The following is a 24,365-nucleotide window of genomic DNA, read 5'->3' on the forward strand; positions in this document are numbered from 1 at the left end:
ACCTCATGGCCATGAGGGCCCTCCCTCCTCAGTCGGTTCCCGTGGCGCCTTCGGGCCGATCGGCTCCGTCTGGAGGTCCTTCCGGGTCGGGCGCTTCGGCCCCGACGACGTCGGGTACTTCGGGCCCGGCGCCGCTGGCGACTTCGGTCCCGGCGCCGCGCGACCTCGCTGGATCCGGCTCCGTATCCGGGACCTCGCCGGTCGACCTTACGACCTCGCCGGCGCCGTCCCTTCAGGTGTCGTCCCCGGCAGCCGATGTGGTTGCCGACCCCAATGTTTCCTACGGTCCTGCTCAGGAGTCGGAGGGGCGCCGCTGGGCGCCGATTCCGTCGGCCTTTGGAGACTTCTATCTCCACGAGGAGGCCCTGGCTGTTAATCCTGGTCTCCAGGAGCCAGGTGACGAGGAGCAATGGGAGGGGTCCGAGGACCCTCTGGCACGTGATTGCCAGTCGCATCAGGACTGGACATATGAGCTTGGGGAGGCCAGTGGTATTGACACCTCGCCAGACACTGGATTTACGTCGCCCCCGACTGTGGCTTCGGAGGCGGGTTCTGCTTACAGCGTAGTGTTGACGAAGGCAGCTAAGGCCTTAAACCTTCAGCTCCCCGTCGCGGCCGTGAGGACTAATCTCCTCACTGAGGTCCTCAAACAGCAGTCCGGCTCCGCGGAGCCCCTCCTGCCGTTCAATGAGGCCTTGTGTGACGTTCTGCTGGGCACTTGGTCCAAGCCCGCCACAGGCCCCCCTGTGGACAGGAACGTGGCCAGACGCTACCGCCCGGCACCGGGCGACCCATGCTTTTTGTCCACCCATCCCACCCCCGAGAGCCTGGTCATCCAGGCCTCTACCTCCCAAACCGCATTCCCGTCGGCCCCGCCCGACAGGGAATCCAAGAGATATGAGCAGTTCGGGAAGAAGGTCTTCTCGTCTGTGAGCCTAGGGCTACGGTCTGTGAACACCAACTGTCTCTTGGGCCGCTACATCCACACCCTGTGGGACACGGTTGCGGAGGTGCTGCCACAATGCCCTGAGGAGGTCAGGGCTAAACTCAGCCAAACCCTTGCGGACGGCCGAGATGCGGCACGTTTTTCTATCCGGTGTGGGCTGGATACCACGGACTCACTGGGCAGGGCGATGGCAACGACGGTGGCGGTTCGACGCCACGCCTGGTTGAGGTCCGCCAACTTCTCGGCCGATGTCCAGGCCACACTCCTGGACATGCCGTTTGATGGCCGTCGCCTCTTCGGCGACAAGGCAGACCATGCGCTGGAACGTTTCAAGGACTCCAGGGCCACGGCCAAGTCCTTGGGTCTTACGGCCCCACGCCAGCAATCGGGTGCCTTTCGCTCCTTTCGTGGCCACGGAAGGGGCGCCCCACCACGGACTGTCAGCCACGCGCCGCAGAATGTTCAGCAACGCGGTGGCGGCCGTGGGAACCGCCGTGGCGGTGGTCGGGGCCAACGGCGAGGCCAGTCCACACCTCCCTCAGCAGCCCCCGCCTCAAAACCTTCCTAGTCCGAGTTTTCAGGCCCATGTGACGCCTGTGGGAGGCAGGGTTCGCCATCACCTCTCCCACTGGCATACAGTCACTTCGGACAGGTGGGTGCTGCAAATTGTCCGAAGGGGTTTCTCCCTCCCCTTCGAGTCTTCCCCTCCATCCATGCCACCTCAATACCACCGTGTGTCGGGGGATCACTTGCAACTTCTGCAAGAGGAGGTTTCGGCCCTCTTGGCCAAGAGGGCCATCGAGCGCGTTCCTGGGCCAGAAGTAGGACGTGGTTGTTACTCCCACTACTTTCTGGTACCCAAGAAGGGCAAAGGGGGCCTACGCCCTATCTTGGATCTGCGGAACGTCAACGGCTTCCTCCGGACGGAGAAGTTCAAGATGCTCACTTTGGCTCAGGTCCTGGCTGCCCTGGACCCGGGAGACTGGATGGTAGCGTTGGACTTGCAGGACGCCTATTTCCACATCCCCGTCCTGCCGGCCCACCGGCGTTACCTGCGGTTCATGGTAGGCCAAGAGCACTTTCAGTTTACCGTGCTCCCCTTCGGCCTTGCCAGCGCCCCACGGGTGTTCACGAAGGTGATGGCGGTGGTCGCAGCCCATCTGCGCAGGCAGGGGATATCAGTCTTCCCCTACCTCGACGACTGGTTGTTGAAGGCGGGCTCGCCCCAGTCAGTCGTCAGCCACCTCCAGACTACGGCCGACCTCCTGCACTTGCTGGGGTTCTCCATCAATGTGCCGAAGTCACACCTGTGTCCCTCTCAAAAGCTCCTCTTCATCGGAGCGGTTCTCGACTCGGCGCAGTTTCGGGTTTACCCACCCGAACAGCGGGTTCGGGATATTCAGGCTCTGATTCCGGTATTCAGGCCGTTATCCCGGGTCTCGGTCAGGTTGACGCTGCGGCTTCTGGGGCTGATGGCCTCCTGCATCCTTCTGGTGCGTCACGCCAGGTGGCGGATGCGGGCTCTGCAGTGGGACCTGAAGTTTCAGTGGGCCCAGCATCAGGGCAACCTGTCCGATCATGTCCTGATCTCGGAGGGCACTGCGAAGCAACTGCAGTGGTGGCTCACGGACCGCGACTGGGTCAGTGGCAGACCCCTCTTCCTACCCCAGCCGGAGCACGTAGTTGTGACGGACGCGTCCCTCCAGGGCTGGGGTGGCCACATAGGAGAGAGGGGGAGATCAGAGGTCTCTGGTCTCCGGCGGAGTCCCGGCTCCACATCAACCTTCTGGAGCTGCGGGCGATTCGTCTTGCACTGAAGGCATTCCTCCCCTCTGTCAGGGGGAGCGTAGTGCAAGTGTTCACCGACAACACCACCGCCATGTGGTACTGCAACAAACAGGGCGGTGTGGGGTCGTGGACCCTATGCCAGGAGGCTCTGCGCCTCTGGCAGTGGCTGGAACATCAGGGCGTGACCCTGGTGGTTCAACACCTGGCAGGCTCTCTGAATGCCAGGGCGGACGAACTCAGCCGCCGGTGCATGATGGATCACGAATGGCGTCTGAACTCGGACGTGGCGCAAGGTCTCTTTCGACAGTGGGGAGAGCCTTGGTTAGATCTATTCGCCACAGAAGAGAACGCGCAATGTCAGCAGTTCTGCGCGTTGGAGTTTCCAAGGCGGCACTCGCTCGGAGACGCTTTTCATCGCGAGTGGAGCTGCGGTCTGTTGTACGCCTTTCCGCCTATATCACTTCTGCCCAGAGTGCTGAAGAAGATCAGGCGCGACCGGGCCCAGGTCGTCCTTGTGGCTCCGGACTGGGCACGAAGATACTGGTATCCCGAGCTACTCAGCATGTCAGTCGATCCCCCGATTCGTCTGCCTCTTCGGGAGGACCTTCTGTCGCAGCAGCAGGGGACGGTCCTGCACCCGAACCTGTCCAGTCTCCACCTACAAGCTTGGAGATTGAGCGGCGGCAGTTGAGACCATTTGACTTGCCTCCCGAAGTCTGCGATATCATTCTGGCAGCCAGGCGTCCCTCCACAAAGTCGGTATACGCCTGCCGGTGGAACAGATTTGTGGCATGGTGCACAGCAAAGGCTGTGGATCCTCTCTCTGCACCCCTTTCGGAAGTGCTGCTCTTTCTTCTTTCCCTTGCCCAGCAGGGCTCTGCTCTGGGCACTCTTAAAGGGTACCTTTCTGCTCTATCAGCCTTCTTAAGGCTACCAGATCAGCCTTCTTTATTCAAGTCCCCTATTGTAAGTAGATTTCTGAAGGGCATCACGCACATGTTCCCTCCTGTTCCCTTCGTGATGCCCCAGTGGGACTTGAATCTGGTTCTCACCTATCTGATGTGTGCTCCCTTTGAGCCACTTCATAACTGCCCCCTTCGTCTCCTTACTCTAAAGACGGCATTCCTGGTTGCCATCACCTCTGCCAGGAGGGTGAGTGAGCTCCAGGCTCTTTCTTCTTCTCCACCTTTCCTGTCTGTTCATCCTGATAAGGTGGTGTTACGTACACGGCCTTCCTTTCTGCCCAAGGTTGTCACGGCCTTCCACATCGGGCAGTCCATCACTTTGCCCACCTTCTTTCCTCCTCCGCATCCCTCGAAAGAGGAAGAGAGGCTCCACCGTCTGGATCCAAAACGTGCGCTCTCCTACTACCTAGATCGCACACGCCAATTCCGGGTGGATGACCAACTCTTCGTTGGTTACGTGGGCGCGAAGAAGGGAAAGGCTGTGCACAAGAGGACCATCTCAAGATGGATCATCTTGTGTATTCAAGCATGCTACTCCATGGCGAGGAAGGAGCCCCCGGCTGGATTGCGGGCTCACTCCATTCGGGCCACGGCAACGACAACTGCCCTGGGCCGCGGTGTCCCCCTGCAGGACATCTGTCAGGCAGCCACGTGGGCCTCGCTGCACACGTTCGCAAGACACTACTGCCTGGACAGTCAAGTCCGGAGGCATGGCTTCTTTGGCCGTTCCGTCCTCCAGGACTTTCTGGTGTGATATTGGTTCGCAGACCCACCACCGGGGTTGGTATTGCTGGGGTATCTATTCTAAGGTAAGGAATCTATCACTAACGTGTCTCTTTCAGATGCACAAGTTACTACTTGTGTAACGATATATCTGTAAGAGACATTAGTTAGTGATAGATTCCTTACCGCCCACCCATCCTCCCCGTTCTGCGAACCGATATCTAGGGTTAAGGTCATCCCCTTTTAGGGCTCTAGTTTCATGGCACCAGTGTTAGTTCTATCATGGCTCTGCGTATCTGGCGCGGAAAAGCTGTGTTATCAGAACTGACGTCAGCGCGCATGGGCGCCGTCTAAGTACTCCGATGACGTCATCCCGGCGCTCACGACGCCGACGACGGACGCGGAGCCGCAGACGACGTCTACCAGCGCGCAACTGCCACCAGGGAAAACTCTGGGGGCCCAAAGGCATTCTTGATGAGTTTTATAAGTGGTATGCGAGCCTACTTGGGCCCCACCTGCTAAACTTATTCTGAGAGGTTGGGTAGTCAAGGGAATTTCCCTCGGATCTTCAGAGAGCCACCATTATACTACTTCCCAAAGAAGGGAAACCAAGGGACAGGTGCGACTCATAACGCCCGATGTCTGTGCTTAACGCTAAGACAAAACCATTGGCCACTATCGTGGCTACTCAACTGTTGCAGATTATTACCCCCTGATACGTTATGTTATGTTAGGTAATTTTGTAGAGCGCACAGCTGCCCCAGAAAAGGGACGTCCCAGCGCTAACAGCAACAAAAGGCAACTGAGAGCAAAAAAAAACATAATAAAAAAGAGTGAAGACTGATAAGCTTAGAAAAAAATAATAATCAATTGGCAAACAAAACGGGAGAAAACTGCAAGAGAGGCCTATAGTGAAGGGAAAAGATGAGTCTTGAGAGACTTACTGAAAGCCAGATAATTGTCTATGCTTCTGATGGGCTTAGGGAGGGTGTTACAGAGTTTAACTGCCCGTGAGCGGAAAGAACGCCCACAGGTACAAACTCTCCTAACCCGGGGAACAACCACCAGGTGTTGGCCGATCGACCATAGATGTCGGGTAGGAAGAGAGCAAGCCAGCTAGGATGCCAGGGGAGAAAGAATTCAAGATCCTGAAAGCAATACAAAGGGACTTAAACTCCACATGTCTAGCCACTGGCAACCAATGTAATTGGCGCATAGCACGAGAGGTAGAGCAGAATCTAGGCATGCCAATAAGAGTTCTAGCGGCTGCATTTTGGACCCTCTTCAGTTTCATAATCTCAGACTTGTTATCCCCTAAGTAGAGCAAGTTGGCATAGTCCAGTCTTGACAGGAAGGATGCCTGGACAATCACCTGCCTGGTGAAAGGATAAAAAAAAAACAGCAGAGGTTTGAGTCCGCATAGAATGCCAAAATATGTCTCCGCCACCTTCTTCGTTTGGGTCTGAAAGTTAAGAGCTGAATCGACCCAAACGCCTACGTTTTTAACCACCTGTTTGGTGGCGGGTGCACAACCCAAGGTATCAGGCCACCAGCTTTCACTCCACAGCTCCGGACCTTTCCCTACCAGCAAGACCTCAGACTTGCTGGCCTTGAGCTGGAGGCATTTGACAGTCATCCACCCCGTGTCCTCCGCAAGACCGCTCCGAAACTTAACAGCGTTGTGCAGACCGTTGTTGGAGAGTGCAACTACCAACTGTGTATCATCAGCATAGGATACTATTGTCAGCCCTCTGCTCTTGACCACCACAGCTAGAGGCTGAACATACAGATTAAAGAGCGTTGGACTTGAGGCTGGGCCCTGCGGCACTCCCTGTTTTATAGCGTGGACTCTGGAGGTGAAAGGGGGGCCAAAACCTAGAAGGTCCTTTCCGAGAGAAAGGAAGCGAACCACTCCAGTGCAAGGCCTGCGATGCCAGCCTCCTCCAACCTCTGCAACAAAATCTGGTGAGAGACTGTATCAAACGCGGCACTGAGATCCAATGAGGTCAGTACTGAAGTACGTCCCTTATCCAGTGCTGGCCTCAGATGTTCGGTCACCACTAAAAGCGAAGACTCTGTGCGAAGACCCGGGCAGAAGCCACCCTGGGAGGAGTCAAGTATTTAATTCTCCTCCAGAAAACCTTATAATATATGGAGTTTATATAGGCTTCGGAGATTTAGTGGCCCATGCCAAAAGGGAAATAGGACGGAAGTTCTTGGGTTTAGCTGAGTCAAGGGTGGTATTCTTTATTAAAGGAACCACCCTGGCCTGCTTCCAAGTCCTAGGGACCGTAGCCATAGACAGGAATATGTTAATAACCTGGATCAGAGGTGTAAGAAGCACAGGTTAAAGTCCCATAAGTTGGTCAGGCTTTATGAAATCCGCAGGGAAACCAGATTTAACCTTGTTGCATAGTACACGCAGCACATCCTCAGTGATAGGCGGGAGAGCGTAAAGCGTATGGGAGGAGGGGGGTGAATCCCCAGGACCTGAGCCCATAGTCACCTGAGGAAAGGTCTTCTAGATGTTTTCCACCTTGTTGATAAACAAAGAGGAGAGAGCCTCACGTTGCTCATTGGACTTGATAGAGGAAACAGCGGGTGCCCCAACCCTTTTAGGATCTTTAAGATTAGAGAAGATTCTCTTGGTGGGGTTTTTACTGTTCCCAATCTCTTCAGCATAGTAGGCTGCCCGTTCTTTCTGAACGGCCCTATGATATTTCTACGTGGCTGACTGATAACATCCCTTCAAGATAGGGTTGAAATCTCATCTCCACGCCTGCTCCATCCTCTTACAAGCTTTACACATATTAGCGAATTTGTTGTTGTACCAAAGATTGGATTTCGTACTACAACACTTTACAGGGATGAGTTTGTCCAGAGGGCGAGATAACCAATCTGATAACGCTTTGATACATTGAGATCAGTCGGAATTCATGCCCGGTAGGTCCACACCTTAACCTGAGAGGCACACATAATTGGCTGACCACAGTGCAGACTGGCTCAACACCACTTCTTAGAAAAGAAGGGGACCCCTACTTCTAATGCCGTCACTACTAGTTGGGAATAAATTGAACTATTTTTTGGAAAAACGAACAGTAGTGAGCTTAATATTTAAGCCAAAAAACCCAAGGGAACCAATAAACTAATTAGATGAATATTGTGACATCGAAACAAAATTGATGGAAACAAAACATACTGTTTATATTCAAAATAGTTTGTGATTTATTTAAATATTTTCTTCGTTTTTGTTGAGAATTTCATTTATAAAAATACATATAAACCATTAAAAAGTCAATGACATACATTTTGTGATTCCAGAAAGATATCTACACATACTCAAAAACACAAAAAAGAGGGGGAGAACAAAAAACAGCACAAATGACTATGGTGATAGATCGGGCTAGTGGAGTAAGCAAAGCGGTGGATGGAGACTCTACGCGCGTTTCGGCTATTGCCTTCTTCAGGAGTCCGTCATTTGCATTAGGACAAAAACATAACAACTAGATTGTGCTGTTTTTGTTCTCCCCCTCTTTTTTGTGTTTTTGAGTATGTGTAGATATCTTTCTGGAATCACAAAACACGTGGAGAAGTGTGGCTCAGGGGTTAGAGGCGGCAGACCCGGAATCTGAGATCGGTCCTGGACCAGGGTTCAATTCCCCGCCCCGGCGGGTCTTGGGCTAAAATTCCACGGACTCGATAATTCTCGTCCCGGTGCCTCCTCAACTCTCGGGTTCACACTCTGCGACTCTGGGCAATAGCTTGCTTAATCTCCACAACGGCCCCTCGCGGCGGGATGCCTGACTTTCACCCTGTGGACACCCTGTCGGGGCTTCTCACAGGGGAATATCAGGACGGGTTCCCTAGGCAAGCGCCAGGATACCCTTGTGGTGACAGGTTGCGCTATATAAGTATACCTACATTTACATTTACATTTACAATGTATGTCATTGACTTTTTAATGGTTTATATGTATTTTTATAAATGAAATTCTCACCAAAATGAAGAAAATATTTAAATAAATCACAAACTATTTTGAATATAAACAGTATGTTTTGTTTCCATCAATTTTGTTTACATGTCACAATAATCATCTAATTGGTTCCCTTGGGTTTTTTGGCTTAAATATTAAGCTCACAACTGTTCAACACCACTTCTTCCTCTCCCTAGAAGTTAAAAAGGTGTTTGAAATGTGTGGTGAGGTTGCCCCCTAGAGTGGGGGGTGGGGAGGTCTGAATCTCTGCAACTGATGAGATAGAAGAGAAAATATTGTTTTACGCTGACAATATTCTCGTATACATAACAGACCCAGCGAATACCATTCTGCTGCTCTTTCAGCTACTAGGGGAATACGGGGCCCACTCGGGCAAAATTAATTGGGATAAATCACTGCTCTATACTCAGCAAGATGTACTAAAAATACTGCTGCTACCACGAGGACTTCAGGTGATGGATGACAGCCTTAAATATCTGGGGATATATATTACCTCACGAACAAAGCTTTGCTCCATTTGTAATGAAGGACGGGTGCTGTCAGACTTTCAGGCTGATGTCGAAAAATGGAGGGGCCTACCTCTCTCCCTGATTGGGTGGGCAGCCTTATTTGAAATTATTACACTCCACAAACTACTATATGTGGTCCAGAATACATGCTGTCCAGTTTCGGAGATGGTATTTACCAAGAAAAGCATGGACTTGAGGACCCTACTGTGGGATGGGGGCACCCAATATGAATGCTTAAAACATTACAGCATACCCAATATAATGGTGGGCTTGCGCTCCTGGATATAGAGCGGTGCTATTGGATGGCCCACGGGATAAACATTAACTGGATTTATGGCCCAGCGTGACCACCCGATATTTAGGCTTGAGCATGCTCTGCTAGAACACAAATCGCACCTACACTATCTATATGGAGGGAAAGGATCCCAGACACTACCACTGGCAATATAGGTCTCACTGACAGTCTGGGGCAAGGCTACAAAGGCACTCAGTTGTGCCCACAAGATCACTAGAGATACACCACTTTGAAAAGGGACATGGCTGCAAGAGGTAGCAAAGCTGCGGGGATTTGGGACATGGGATACCATGGGTAATTCCAAGGTGGGAGATATCCGCGAGAAAGAGAATATTGTGCCCTTCACCTCGGCACAAAGGCAATACCATCTACACCCAACCCAATTTTTAAAGTACATGCAGCTGCGACATGCCTGGCGGGCTGAGGGGGTGGAGATACCTAATATGCCCAACTCAAGGGAATATTAATGGAAGAACTGGGAAGGGGCGCAGTCTCCGCCACATATAGAATGATTAATTATAATATACCTGACACCCTGAGCCAGCTACGAGAGAGGTGGCAGTGAGAAGTGGGTGAACTAGAAGACATAGATTTGGAGGAGACGTTGATGCACCCAAGTCGTGCCTATGCCTGATACAATTCAAAATACTCCATAGGGTTTACTATGACCGTCGTAGATTACGTATCATATGGAGAGTACCTACTCCGAATTGCTTCCTATGTGTCTAAGCTATAGGGTTCTTTATGCATGAAATTTGGGAGTGCCCCCATATATAAACCTACTGGAAAGCTATCATCCAGGAACTCTCTGGCATTTGTGATGTTTCACTCCCGCTCAAACCGTGGTATGTTTTGTTGGGGATTCCGAACCATGTTGATGTTCCATGCTTTAAACCTCTCTTTAGCTCCCTGGGCTTAGTGGTGACCAAAAGATGTGGCTAAGCACTGCGGAGCTCCAGAGATACCTTCCATACTCGAATGGCGAAGGGGTATGGACCTCTGTATGGCAGCAGAGAAAGTGACCTACTGTAGCTGAGGCTGTCCCCGTAAGTTTGACAAAATCTAAGGGTGGTGGAGAGCCTACTGTGGGCTGCGGCCCAAAAAGGGCTGCCCTGGTACAAAATCTGGCCTGACTGCCTGTCAGACTCAATATAAGCAATGTTTTGACATGCTTAATGTGTACCGTTTCTATGTAACTGTGTGGCTTAAGATGTGCATCATACAATTTAATGTGGCATTATGTACTCTTTACAGATATATGTGGGTAATGGCGCATGTTGTACGTGACTGTATTGCCTTAATTGGTTTGTGCATAAACATGAAAATATTAAATATTCAAAAAAATAAAATGTACATTTGAAAGGAAATTTTTTATGACTAAATTTGTATTTTTGGGTTATACATTGAATAACTTTATTTACCACCTTTAGTAGACTTAGGATGTATCTTGGTATGGACATTTCTTTATTCTTCAAGTAGAACAGTTATTTTAAGAACACATAAAACAAACCCATTTAATATTTTGAGAAAAGATAAGTTAAAAAAAGACATAAATTAAAAACGCATGGTAAAAATAATGTGTGGGAAAGAACATTTCCATAGTAATACATATAATTGTGTGGTGAAGACATGCATTGTAAAAACTGTGGGGTGAAGGCAGTTGAATTCCTCTTGGGAGTGGCAGTGACATAGGGATGTGCCCTTCTTGCCATTCCTTATGAATGAATAAATACTTGGAAGAAAAACCTTTACTTTATCTATCCCAAAAGTAGATGACTGGACTATGCACATTATTTTAATCTATAATAGAAGCAAACCACAAATGTATGGTTACAAGTAAGTAATATTTTTCACTGACAATTCTGTGTTTTGTTCTTTTCTATATGCACAGTTCCAGTTTGACCATGTATTGCCTATTGTCTTGCCGCTAGATTTCACTGCCCTCAATTTGAAGATAATTTGAAGAGAGTTTATTTTCAGTTTGTTTAGGATTTACTGATTATTATTACATAAACTTAACAAGGTAGTGTTTGATCATGCCTCCAAAGTTACCTACAAATATTGTAAAATGTTTTATTTCAAACAGTCTCTTGATAGTATATTTTGTGCTGTTTTTAGTCACAAAGCTGATACATAATTTTTAACTTTTTATCGCTTCCTCGATTTGTTGGGTGTGCTGTTCATTGACTTGACTTTCCAAAACTGTACACCTGCTTTTGAAGGCTACTGCAGCTTGAAGAAAGCAATCGCGAAGAAAGAAGGTTGGAATATTTTTCAGGTTATTTTAAACTAAGCTATCAATTAACCAATAGTTACAATACAATACACACAATAACTTGATAATAAATTTGATCCTAGGCAACCTGTACTTAGCTTCTTATATTTTTATAAATTAACTATTTTATTTCTAAAGGGTACTTATTAGATTATTTTGTTTTCTTTTAACATTAACTATATTTGATTTTTAGTTTGTTAAACGTAGTAGTTGTGCATTAAGAAGTGCTGTACTCTGGCTCAAACACGAATTTCCTAAAGAAAAAATAAACTATCAGTCTGTTCTGTAACTTACCAAAGAGAAACAGACCTGATAAAATGAAAAATGTTTTAATACGTCCACTATCTCCATTTACTACAGGGATGTCAAAAAGTTCATTTTGATGAGAAGGCTGATCATTTTTAGAAATGACAGTAAGAAGAATATTGAGTAAATATTTTGTTGCTTATTACATTTCTGGTCTGTCCGTTAAAGTAATTTTTTAAATATGGGCAACCGCATATTCATAAAGACTATTGACTTGATGCAAAACATAACCTGTGAGAATATTCTTATAAAAAGTGACTGTATTTTTTTTTTAAAGTAATTGTGCATGAACCTTTTGAACCATTTGAATCATAGCTTTTGGAATGCCGTGCTTGAGCTGAAACAGAGTTGCCTTTTTTTCCAGAGTTCATACAGTACAGCCTTCAGTAATATTATACTTTGCATTTTATGCTAAAAGTAATGAATTCTTATTGTAATTGTAGTAACCACTCCTGAAAAGGATCATGAACATAGGGATTCAAAACGTGCACATCCTGTAGTGGGAATGTGTCAATTTCTTTCTATATAAGGATAATTTATTGCTACCATTGTGTAAAGAGTTATTTTGATTGTCACCGATCTATTAATAATGTTGTTAGATGATCACTATAATACATTGCCAGTGTTCATAAATGTATTTTGAAATGCTTATATTGTTTACAAATGATGATGAAGGGTTTTAGTATGGACAATTTAATGTTTTATAAACTACATTTCAGCAGATTCCCAATTTAAAGTAATATCTCTAGGCCACATTTGTTTTGGAAGACTGCTTTCGTATCTAGGACTATTATGGTTATGTGATGGAATGGACATGTGGTAGCAATTGTGAGCGAGAGGGAGAGAAAAAAGTGTGTGGCAGTGTGAGAAAGAGAGAGGTATTTAGTCTGAGCTGGACAAATTTAGTATGTGAATGTTCTTTCTATTTGATGGGCAAAATTTTTCCGGGAATGTGCAGTGGTCATATGGCACTGTAGATTCTTGGGCCTGTTTCACTTTTCCCACTTTCCAACTGGGCAAAACATATAAGGTAACCTTGTAACTCTATATCACTAGAAAGCGTATGTTTTAGGCAATATTATGATAACTTTGGTAAAATGCGTATAAGGGGCAGTAGTGGTCTCTATGGTTCATGGAGCTGGTGCTCCTCTTCAACCTTAATGTTGCAACCAGGACCTTTTTGTATTCAATATTTCTGCATAACACATCTGCTTAGGTTTTTGACATTTCCCACAATTATGTCATGGTTATTGTATTAGCAATAATTTAAAGTAGAAAGCACACTCGAATAGAACTCAGAGTATTCATGTGACAAGGTGTTATTTTCATGCATGGTACAGGTAGCAGGCTCTATCTCTGCAAACAAACAATGTAGCACACAAGTGCTGTATTTCCCTTGATGCGAAATCTTGTCACATACTTCTCTCTTGCTGTTAAAGTTTTGTGGAAAGTTTTTTTGTGTAACCCGCACAGTTAAATGACTGACCCCTCTTCTTTGATAGGTTTCATTGCAGTTAAAAATTAATTCATAATTAGAATGGGCTCTTTAGGCTATGAAATGTTCTAACAGTGGGAGACTTGTTTACTCATTGCACCGAATGATGTAGACATGTTTTCCAATTCTTTTCTTGCTTATGGTAAATAGGTGATGGTGGTACTTCATTGCATAAGTAACATAAAATATGGTTGATTGTGAAAAACGAATTTATTTTACCTGAACGTCACTGCCTATAAATGTCATGCTTTTGCTAACTAATAGGCATTCTGTACATATCAGAATTGGAGGTCTACTAGCTCTGTTAATTTTGTGCATGTAATCTTGTTTGTCCGGCTGACCTTGCTGGGGAATATTTCAAGTTCTTATTCTCTTCGAATAGAAAAATAGCTGTTTTCATTCTTTCTGGTTCTTTCTTTGGTAGATCTTGTTTGCTTAAAATCAGTGTGTTCAACTTGGTTGTGCACGGCCTAAATATTGGTACACAAACAATGAGATTTTCATTTGTACATGAATTAGATTCTAACAGTCTCTTCTTAGTGGTGCACAATGCTTTCTTCCTCACTGTTTTGACAAGATGTTTTAGATATCCTATTCTTGTTTGGTAGTTTTGTCAAGACACTTTAACTTTTCATGTAGTATACAGCAGAGTAAACATGGCAGTAGAGGACGCAAAGGGAATTGAAAGTTGGTTCTTTCATTGTTTTCTATTAATCTTTTTTAGATTGTATTTAGGAATTGCTGTTCTTTTTACTACTGGCAACCTGTTCCTCGTACTTGGCATCCTTAAGTCATTGCATGAACTAGTTTGCGTACTTGTGATTCAGAGATTTAGCACCTGATGTATTTTTTTTTCTAGCTGTCCAGAACAGAGACAAATACAAATGACCCACATCCTGAGAGAAAACTCCCAGGGTCTTTAGTATTTTGTTTTTGAAAAACAAGCTCCCACTCTGGGCGTTTAATTGCAAAAGCAAAATAGTTCAGTGAGCAGCCGTATAAAACCTGGCAGCCATTCAAAACATGGCGGCTGCTCAGCAAACTTTCAGTACCTTTAGAGGAGCCGTGGCAGTGGTTCAATTCGAGCCACAGAGATCTCTGCTAATCCAGCAGATATCTCTAAATATTGCAGGCCGTAGTTGGCCAAAGTCTAAATGAGGCCCGTAATCTTTTATTCTCAGTTGCATTTTTCATTATTTGTACTTTCTGTTTGATAAAGTTGTTTTTTTATCTTAGAATTTGTATTTGTGTTGGCAGTCTAATGCATCCTTAATTAGATTTTATGATTCCTTTTATCATTAATGGTGAGAGAAATATTCTCAATAACGTCAATATTGACAGAACTACATTCAGAAAAAAATGACTGCTTTGATCAGTCTTTTATAATACTCTTTTTTTGTATTCTAAGCAGAAACTAGGTTTTATAACAATTTAAATACATTTAAGAAACATGGTAATATTGAAATGTATTAGCATTTATGAAATTGTAAGTGTTGCATTTATGTTTCTTTTAGTGTTGTGAAAGATGATAATACAGATACAGAGCAAGAAAAATCTGAGGAAAAAGGAATTTCTGAAAGAAAAAACCGTGACTTGATGGTTGTAAGTGAAAAAGAGACAACATTTACTCTCATATGAGACTATTGGAACCGCTTAATATATAATGTTAAGGCCGGATTTATTTTGTATTTTAACCATTAATTATTGTAGATGATGTTTCCTAATTAATGATATTCAAGTAAATATTTAAATCTCACTTTGACAAACTTAATTGTGCGTAATTGAGTCATATCTTACCTAGAATTATGTGGATTGTGGCACCTTCTGTCATATGAGGATTAAATGTTAAGAACTTGACAAAAATTATTTTAGACTAAATATCTTGAATATCAGGTCACCCAAAGCTAATCGGCAAGACAAAGCAAAACTTAATCGAAAGTGCAGCTGTCTGATTTCATTTTTTGGTCTGAAAATAATTTCAAAGAGAAATGATGAGAATCATATTTTCACATTGACAAATTGCCCACCGCTCCAGTGAAAGGTCCCCAATCTTTGATGTCTTCATCACATCACTTAGTGTCAAAAGCAATATTTTTCCATTACTGGTATTTTAAATAATTGTCAAGAAAACACAAAATGTCCCTTTCCACAAGACTATACTTTAAGTAAACACCCCCAGTATCATGGAGCAAGGTTATGAATGGATAATGTGCTATATACCCTTTGTACCATAAATCTGGGAAAAAACAAATCTGATAAAAAACAAACAATATATCAAGAACCATTTTCTCCTGCTGTGACGTATTGAACAAATTAAAATTAATGAATTAATAGCAACTTAAATTGTACTATGAATTATTTATTTGTAAAAATACGTATTTGAGAATTACAAACAATTTCTCAATAAGTTAAAACCATCTTCTCATAGAGAAGTCACAAAACATGTACATATGAAAAATGTATTACACAATGAATATAAAAGAAACTTTTACGAAGAACTGTCGACGCGGCGCTTCAGTGAACAATTACTATTTCTTCACCTTCTACAGGACAAAGTTTTCAAATTTATCTCAAAAAGTAATTGCGAGACCCAAATCCAGACACGGAGCCTTATAGAGGTTCAATTCCTGCACACTGATATCAGTTCTTCTATGCACCAGAGCTCAACTCCCAACTTTTTGGTATTATACGGAATTTTATCCAATTCTGATTTTAAGAAGGGCAGAGATTTTGCCCTAACACTTCTGGATTTAAGCTGTGCTACTCCTCTCTGAAGCAGATTCTGGTCACTGACAAACATGACGTGGCTTGGCTCGAGACATAAGTTCAAGTCCTAAGCCAGATGTTGACTGATACATCTAAAGGTCATCAGGGAGCACAAAGCCAAGATTTACCTTGCAGAGCTCGAGAATCAAGGCCAGACCTGCTCAAAGTTCTTATGACGGTTCTGATAGCCTTTCTTTGATAAGTCCATGACAAAGTAAAAAAACAAGTCTTGACGCCAGCAAAAGTGGGTTTCTACTCTTACCCGTCGCTCTAGGTACAGGGATTGAGATCCCATTCTGAGGTAGGAGCTGATGTGACCCGATTTCTATGGACATAGTCGACTCTGCAGCAAATTAAGGCATTCATGAAGGTAATGCTGCAGTTGTTTCAGACAGTTCTGAGTCTCTCTGGCATGCCTTCGGACCCCTTGGATCCTTTATGACCTTTAGCTGGATTTTCTTCAGCAGGTCTTCCCAGTGCCAACTGACTCAGTTTGACCTCAGCTTGGGCTTCTGCCGCCTCCTGTCTGAGTCTCAGTTCCTTTGCCACAGGCACAGCTGGTTATGTCCAGCTTGGAATCAGTTCTAGCGTCTGTGCACATTCCACTGTTGGATCCAGAATCGACTTCAATGACATGCTATGAAATAACGCATGTGCAGGCTAAAGCTCAGGAGAATTCCCCTATTGCCCACTTGCCTTGTCAGAAGTACTATCCCAGGTTGGAATCCATTTTCATTTCTGACTGATGTTTTCCAGGGGCTGGAACATGTTCTCCACATTGAAGATGATGAAAAGGTGGACAATTTACTCTCCTATCATTATACTGATGCTTTCTCAACTCCACCTTCAGAATCCCAGTGGTTTAAACATTTTGCCTGAAACGGAATTGGATTAGCCCTTGGAGCCCCTACGAAGCAGAGTCCATATCACATTACTGGAGATGCAGGCCATTTATCTGGCTCTGAAGACCTTCCTGCCGTCCAGCAAAGGGAATCTGGTGCAGGATCTTACTTGCACCCCACCAACAAGTGTTACTGCAACAAACAGGTTGTGGTGGTGTCCTGGGTCCTGTGCCAGGAAGTATTGTGTCTCTGGAGGTGACAAGAGCACCAGAACATTTTTCTGAGCAGGAGCCCCCAAGCAGGCTCCCTGAATGCCAGAGAGTGGACGAATTGAGCTAGTGTTGTTGGGCAGATTGACGTCTGCATCCCAAAGGGCCGCAGGATCTCTCCAAACACCAGGGAAAACCCTGTCTAGATAATTTTTGCCATTATCTAGAACACTCCGTATCAACGATTTTGAGTTTGATTTTCCGCTTTTGAGTTTCCGCTAGGACACTAATTAGGAAGCGCTTTTCTACTGGAAAGGAGCAAAGGACTCATGTACGCCTTCCAGCTGTTGCCTCTCAAATCCTGTGTTCTGAAGAAATCAAGAAGGACCGGGCCCAAGTCATCCTAGTTGCCCCAGATAGGGACAGGAGAGTTCGGAACATGGAACTCCTGAGCATGAGCATCCTGCCTCCAACCTGGCTATCAGTTTGGTGGATCCTCCTGTCCTATCACTCAGCAGAGCAGAATCTTCCATCAGACTTCGCACAACTTACTGCTACATGGAGAAGTGTGGCTCACTGGTTAGAGGAGGCATACCCTGAAGCAGAGGGTCAGCCCGGGACCAGGGTTCAATTCCCGACTCGGCAGGGTCTTGAGTCAATATGTCCATGGACTCGATAATTCTCGCTTCGGTGTTTACTTGAATCATGAGTTCACACTCTGCAGCTCTGGGCAATAGCTTGCTTAATATCCACGACGGCCCCTCGCGGCAGGATGCCTGGCTTTCACCCGGCGGATGCCCTGTTGGGTTATCTAGCAGGGGAATACCAGGACGGGTTCCCTAAGCAAGCGCTGAGATGCCTCCGGGTAGTCGTGCGCTATATAAGCATGTAATTTTTTTTTTTTTTACATGCTGGGAGATTTAGAAGCAGCAGTTAATGGCTTTTGTTCTTCCAACTGAGGTGGTAGATGCCATCTACGCTACCAGAAGCATCTCCACAATATCAGTCTATGCTGGGTGCTTAGATAAGTTTGTAATCTGGTATGGTTCCCAGGATACTGACCCGTTTGCATGTCCTTTTGTGTATGTTATGTCTTTAGCTCAGTAAAACCTTGAATTGGGCATTGCAAAAAGTGATGTATTAGCCCCTATGGTCTTACTGCATTTGTCGGGCCAAACAGCCTTATTTTCATCACCTTCAATGAGGTTTCTTTAAAGTTTGACACGCTGGTTCCATCCCAAACTATTTGCGATACCTTAGTGTGACCTTATTTGGTCTTACTGTTCGTCTTGTGTACGCCTTGCCATTGCATAGCAGATTGCTGTGTCTTCTTACTTTAAAGAGTGCTATCCTCATTGTGATTATGTGATCTCTTCTAATGATTGAACTGTAGTCACTATCAGTGCAAATGCCCTACGCCGTTTTTTGCCCAGACACACTGGCGCAGATAGCTCTGATGGCCTTCTTACCAAAGTTGTGACTTCTTTCCATGTTGGACAATCCTCTCTACCCCAATCTTTGTTCCCCTCCACGCCTCTAAACAAGAGATACTCCATCGGTTGGACCCCAGGGCTGTAGGCTTTTACATAGATCTTTCCAAAGACCATTGAGTGGCCGATTAACTTTTTGTGGTGTTCTCTGATTCAAAGATCTGCAATGCACTGGCCAAGAAGTGGTCCCAGAATGTCGAGTCCATTCCACTAGAGTCAAGGCTGCTACCCCTGCTTTGGTGTGAAGGATGCCTGTCCTTGATATCTGTTGGGCTCAAATGTGGGTTTTGGTGATCACGTTCACAGAGCAGACTTAGACAGCCAGGTTCAGCGGGAAAGATACTTGGCCCGCTCAATTCAGTACCTTCAGAAGGTACTTCTTTGATATCTATCTATTCTAAGGTGAAGAATCCGCAGTCAGAAGCCTCGATTTGAAGAACCCTTGGTATCACTCCATCTTGTGATGACTATGCTATCAAACCCCAGGTTCCTTACTGCCTTTTCACCTCTCCATTTTGTGAAGAGGCCTCTTTTTAACACTTAAAAAGATACCAAGTAAGTATGCAGCGCTTTGTTATCAGCAGTTTTTCACGTTATGCGTCTGAGGGCTGGAAAAGGCAAAGACAAGAAAACTGATATCAGCACGCAGGGATGGCCCTTAGTCACTTCTAGGATGGCGTGTTGTCAGCACTGAGACAAACACCGCCACCTAGCGACTCAAGAGAGCTGCTATGAGAAATCTATGAAACCAGTCTAGTGCCTGGGAGATGCTCTAAAATGAGGTATCCAAAGTAAAATGAAGTACCAGGTATGGGCATGACTGAAGTTAAAGAACTTGCTCTTTTTTTACATTTAAGAAGTGGATTACGTTTGTGTGCTTAATTGGTTTCTTTTTTATTCATTTTAAAAAGATTAATTACATTTAAAGTGTTAGAGGCTTGAAGGACAACTTCACACTTGAAAATGTTCATAATCTATTTTTCCTTTTATATTAAAGGAGGAATGCCAGGAACTTAGTGAGCATGAACTGGAAGAGGAGGAGGAGGAAGAAGAAGAGGAGGATGATGAGTTGGAAGTTGTTGAAAGCTCAGATGATTCAGATTCTGAATCTGATGAAAAAGGTACTGTTTACTACTTCTACTGTATTGGTTATTTTGACATTTTTATAACCTTTCATTGTGGAGTTCTATGGCTGAGTCTTTTCCATTATCCTTGCTTCCTTTTCTAAATTGCATGTGGTGTTAAGTTTGTTCATTTGGTTGAAGTAGGCTATTTGTGGAAACACTCACAGCTTTTGTTATCATTGTACCTGGAAAATCTTGATCACCTACTCCTCTTCCTCTTAGGCTTGAGAATGCTCACTTCTGCCAACCGATCGCCAGTCATGACCCATCTTCTACATTATACCATGGGCCCTAGTCACCCGGTTGATATCGGATTTTGCATTGTAATCTAATTTCTGTATCTTTCCGTTCGCTCCTTTTATTTTATCCCTACTTACTGTCAGTCTTCATTGAAATAAACACTTACGTCTAAGTTAGGGTTTTGTTTTAAGAAATCAGACCAAAAAAAGCTTGGCATCGTGCCGTGTCTTTTACAACATCAAACCTAAACAACACCTGAAATTTGCCCCACAACCTTAACTCCGCCCCCCAACTCAACCTCACATGATGTTGTTGTCGACATAATTGATGACATCACTTATCTTTTCACGATCATGTCTGACATAGTTGATGTTTCTCAAACCATACACTCCAAAGCTCACTAAATCGAGTGTTGGGCCTTGCTTAGCAAGCTCCAGATACAAGATCCGGGTCATACAATTAGCAGCTCTACCCATTAAGTTCACTGGGTTATGCCTATTGCTAGGCGTCCAGTCTGTGTGGCTGTGAGCCCACTGCATGAGGCATGCTGCTGAACACAGAACGCCACTGGGAGCAGGAACTGGACTTTGGCCACAGGCAAAGATCTACAGATCGTGCTCTGACGTCAAGGTCTTTGGTTATGCCCCGTCTCCAGCCCGTGTGTTCCAAAGGAAAGGCCAGTGCTTGCGGCCTTCAGAAGCAGGGCATAGGCCTATGTTGATGTCATATGTAGTATGACCTCTTTTTATCATTAGATGCAGACATTCTTCGAAGAGCAAATGAGGGAAATGTTCTAGTACACTAGAAGAAAACCTTGGAAGTAAGATAACATGTATGGTAAGGCACAGTGGAATAAGTAAAGAATTCATGGTGGGTGCCTTTTTTGTTAGATATATTAAGAGAAGAACAATCTTTAAGTGGAGTGCACTCTAAGAGACGGGGCAAGAGCACAGTGAAGGAAACTGCCAAAAGAATTCAGAGGTTCAAAATAGCCACTAGAAGAAACACCAGGCAGCCCACACTTGATATGTACTTTCTCTGATGTGTTATATATAATGCAAAGAAGTACATATGCAGTATTAGAACAAAATACAATTCACAGTTGTGATAGTTTTCCTGAATATTGCCTTGAAGATGTCTATGTCTTGGAGTGTAAGGCATAGTGGGAAGTCACTGAGAGAAGGAAAGCATGTGCTCCATTCGGGTAGATTCAGATATTGTGTTTTACGGAAGGAGACCCGACATCAGGATCAGAACGCAAGATACTAAAAGTGTGCAAATGTACTAATGCCATACCAGGCACCACTAAATAATTGTCAGTCCATGATAGATTTGCGTGTTCATTGATCTGCAAGTGGCTGCTCAGTTTTGGATCGAAGTTTTGCAGCTTGTATAGAGGGCCTTCATGGGCCCTCTATACAAGCTGCCCAGGAAATGGGCTGGTAACTCCCCATCTCGGAATTACCAATACCTGGGGTACTGGTAACTTCAGGGGTGGGGAAAATCCAGTTTGTTACAAGTTTTAGCCTTCAAACCTTTTAAGAAACTAGGCGTTGACATGAGGTTTGGGCATTCTTGGTCTGATTTAGGGAGATGAAATGTGGTAGTGTGGAACCTGGAACTGCTGAATATGAGCATCGGTCCTCCAATCAGGCTACCACTTTAGGAGTCTAGGCAATTTACACCTCGATGCCTGGAGATTGAGCAGTGGTGATTGGCCGCTTTTGATTTGTTGCCTGAAGCAGTCGATGTCATCCATGCCACAAGGCACCCCTTAACAAAGTCCCTCCGTTCTGGTACCAGTTTGTAACCTGGTATGTTGGCCGGGACACTGACCCCTTAAAAGCAGAGCTGTCAGCTGTCTTTTTGTTTGTTTTGACTTCAGCCCAGTAAGGCCTTGCAGTGGGCACAGTAAATGGTTATTTGTCAGCACTTTAGGCCTTTTTACATTGGCCGGACCTACTGTCCTTTTTTAACTCACCTTTTGTGATGAGGTTTATTAAAGGTTTGACGCACATGTTCCATCCCAAACGGTTTCTGATACCACAGTGGGACCTTAACGTGGCCTTGACACTCCTCATATGTTCGACTTTCAAGCCTATTCTTAGCTTCTTTCTGCATATGTTGACCTTGAAGTCTGTCTTTCTTATTGCGAATACATCAGCTTGTTGCGTAAGTCAACTGCAGGCACTTTCAGGACAACTGGCCTACACCAACGTTTTCCAGGACATATTGGTGCTGCGGACTCAGGTGGCCTTCTTACCAAAAGTTGTGTCTCCTTTCCAGGTTGGACAATATATTGCTCTACCAGTTATCTTTGCTTCTCCTCGCCCCTTAAAGGAAAAGGAGAGGCTCAGTAGGTTGGTTTGACAACAAAAGAGCTCTAAGTTATTTATTGATTGTACCAGGGTCCATCGGGTGAACAATTCACTTTTTGTGGGGTTCTCAGGAGCAAAGGAGGAAATGCCGTGCTGAAGAGGACGCTGTCAAGGCAAATAGTGCCCTGCATTAAGATCTGCTTGGTACTGGCAAAGAAGCAGCCCCCCCTTCAAGGTCTGAAAGTGTATTCCGCCAAAGCAGCTACAATTGCGTTGGTGTGAGTGGGACCTGTCCTTGAAATCTGCCACACTGTGACATGGGCGTCATGAAGGATTCCATGTCTGCTCAGTTCTGAAAGACCTTTTGGTCTGAGACCATGCCACAGACTTGCTTTCTCTGGGAGCTACTGCTTTGGAATCCATTTTAAGTAGGAATCTATCTTTGGAAGAATTCAGCATAAAAACAAGTTACCTTTGGTAATGCTGTTTCTGGTGGATAGTCTAAACACAGATTTTTCATTGCTCTACCCACCCCCCCTGTTCTTTGGAGTGGCCTCTAAAAAGGTCCCAAAATAGTTGTCAGCACACTCTGCGTCTGAGGGCACAGAAAGAGAAAAGAGAACGGACCTCAGCATGCAAATGGCGGCGTTCTTATGCAAGTCTGCTCCATCACTTGCAAAACGGTATGCAGTCCGCACATAGCCACGCAGTGCCACCTTTTAGCTTGCGGGAGCACTGCTACAAATTTTCCAGATCCAGTCTAAAAATCTGGGGGCTATTCGGAGGTGGGGATTCTGTGGTTAGATAGAGTATACCCCAGAAAGAGCTTTACCCAAGGTAAGTAACTTGTTCTTCTTCATTGCTTAGTTCTGCTGTTTTCAAGAAGAGAATTGTAGCTTTTAAAGCAGTTTCCTTATGTAAAGAATTATTTATGCACAATGTACGTTCATATGTTCATATAATTGCAAGTCCCTGTTAGGAGCCAGCAGTTGAACATGGTTGCCTGCTTGCACTATAATGTTGTTAAGCTGCCATTCAAACTATTGATAGTGGTAAATGCTTTAAAAAATAATGAAGACCCTCCCCAAATGTAATTCTGTGTAGTTTCCTCTTTCTTGCTCAATTTGTAAACATTTTAATTGATCTTGGTAAATTGGTCACAGTTTTAAAACTGATATCGCGGACGAATTCCAAAATTGATTTCAGCACAGCTCTCTGTTGCCACTTGTGGTAATCTTCGGCGAATTTCAGTAACCTTGCGTTTCAGGAATGATGCTGGACCATGACATTGCACCAAGGAGTGGGCTACTGACAGCAATTTAAATATCAATAATAGTTTCTTGGAATGGGAATAACCACTCCAGAGGAAGTAAGTCTTGAACCCACTCACTGATCCAAGCAGGAAGCGACTTCAGCTTTGCTGAAAATATGAGACATGTAACATACACTGATCTACAAACAGAATGTAATTCTAAGAAACGTTGCACGTTATACAGAGATCATCTTCCATGTGCTTCCTGAGTGCAGGGAATCCTGATCGGCGATTTGGAAAAACTTGCATAGAACATTGTTTAGTCTAATCAAGATAGGGTTAATTATGAAGTGCTAAACGACTCGGTTGCCCCACGTTACATAGAGGAGACGTTGTTAAAGAACGGTTTTCAGCCATGACCTTCACAGCCATGTTTTGAAGCGCATATGATATTTGACTTTCCGAGGTATGGGCAGCAAAGGGTCGATCTCTCTCGTGCCCCATGGAAATGCGTACCCGAAACGTAAGACGGGGTTACATAGGTTTGTCCTGTGTTTGATACATGCTGCAGCTGAGCAGTATGTGGCCTCATGGAAATATAACGAACGCTGTAAACGTCACTCTTTTGTTAAAGGAGCCTTTATAGTCGTCTTAAAGTGGATGAAACACTCACATGCCTGAAGACGTTTGTAATTACTCTAGCAACATAAATTGCCTTTCCATGCTGGACTTGAAAAACAAGACAACAAAAAACAAGGAATCTGTTCTGGAGAAAACAGTTTCTTCATCCGTGCTGCTTTTTTTCAGAAACATTTTATTGACTTTGGA

The 24,365-nt window shown here is 45.1% G+C and overlaps 1 protein-coding gene across 7 annotated transcripts in view; it reads left to right on the top strand.

Moving 5' to 3' along the window:
• KIF21A (kinesin family member 21A) overlaps positions 1-24,365 on the top strand; it is an 863,983-nt gene that overhangs the window by 328,845 nt on the left and 510,773 nt on the right. For 6 of the 7 annotated variants that reach the window (XM_086967225.1, XM_086967228.1, XM_086967231.1 and 3 more), the window contains exons 12-13: positions 14,811-14,898; positions 19,601-19,724. In XM_086967225.1, coding sequence (XP_086823351.1) covers positions 14,811-14,898; positions 19,601-19,724 — 212 coding nt within the window. Of the gene's footprint in view, positions 1-11,442; positions 11,482-14,810; positions 14,899-19,600; positions 19,725-24,365 lie in introns of all 7 variants that reach the window. The other variant, XM_086967224.1, reaches the window with a different exon arrangement.

The sequence above is a fragment of the Lissotriton vulgaris genome, chromosome 1_1 (assembly GCF_964263255.1).
Source record: "Lissotriton vulgaris chromosome 1_1, aLisVul1.2, whole genome shotgun sequence".
In the NCBI taxonomy this organism is placed as follows: Eukaryota; Metazoa; Chordata; class Amphibia; order Caudata; family Salamandridae; genus Lissotriton; species Lissotriton vulgaris.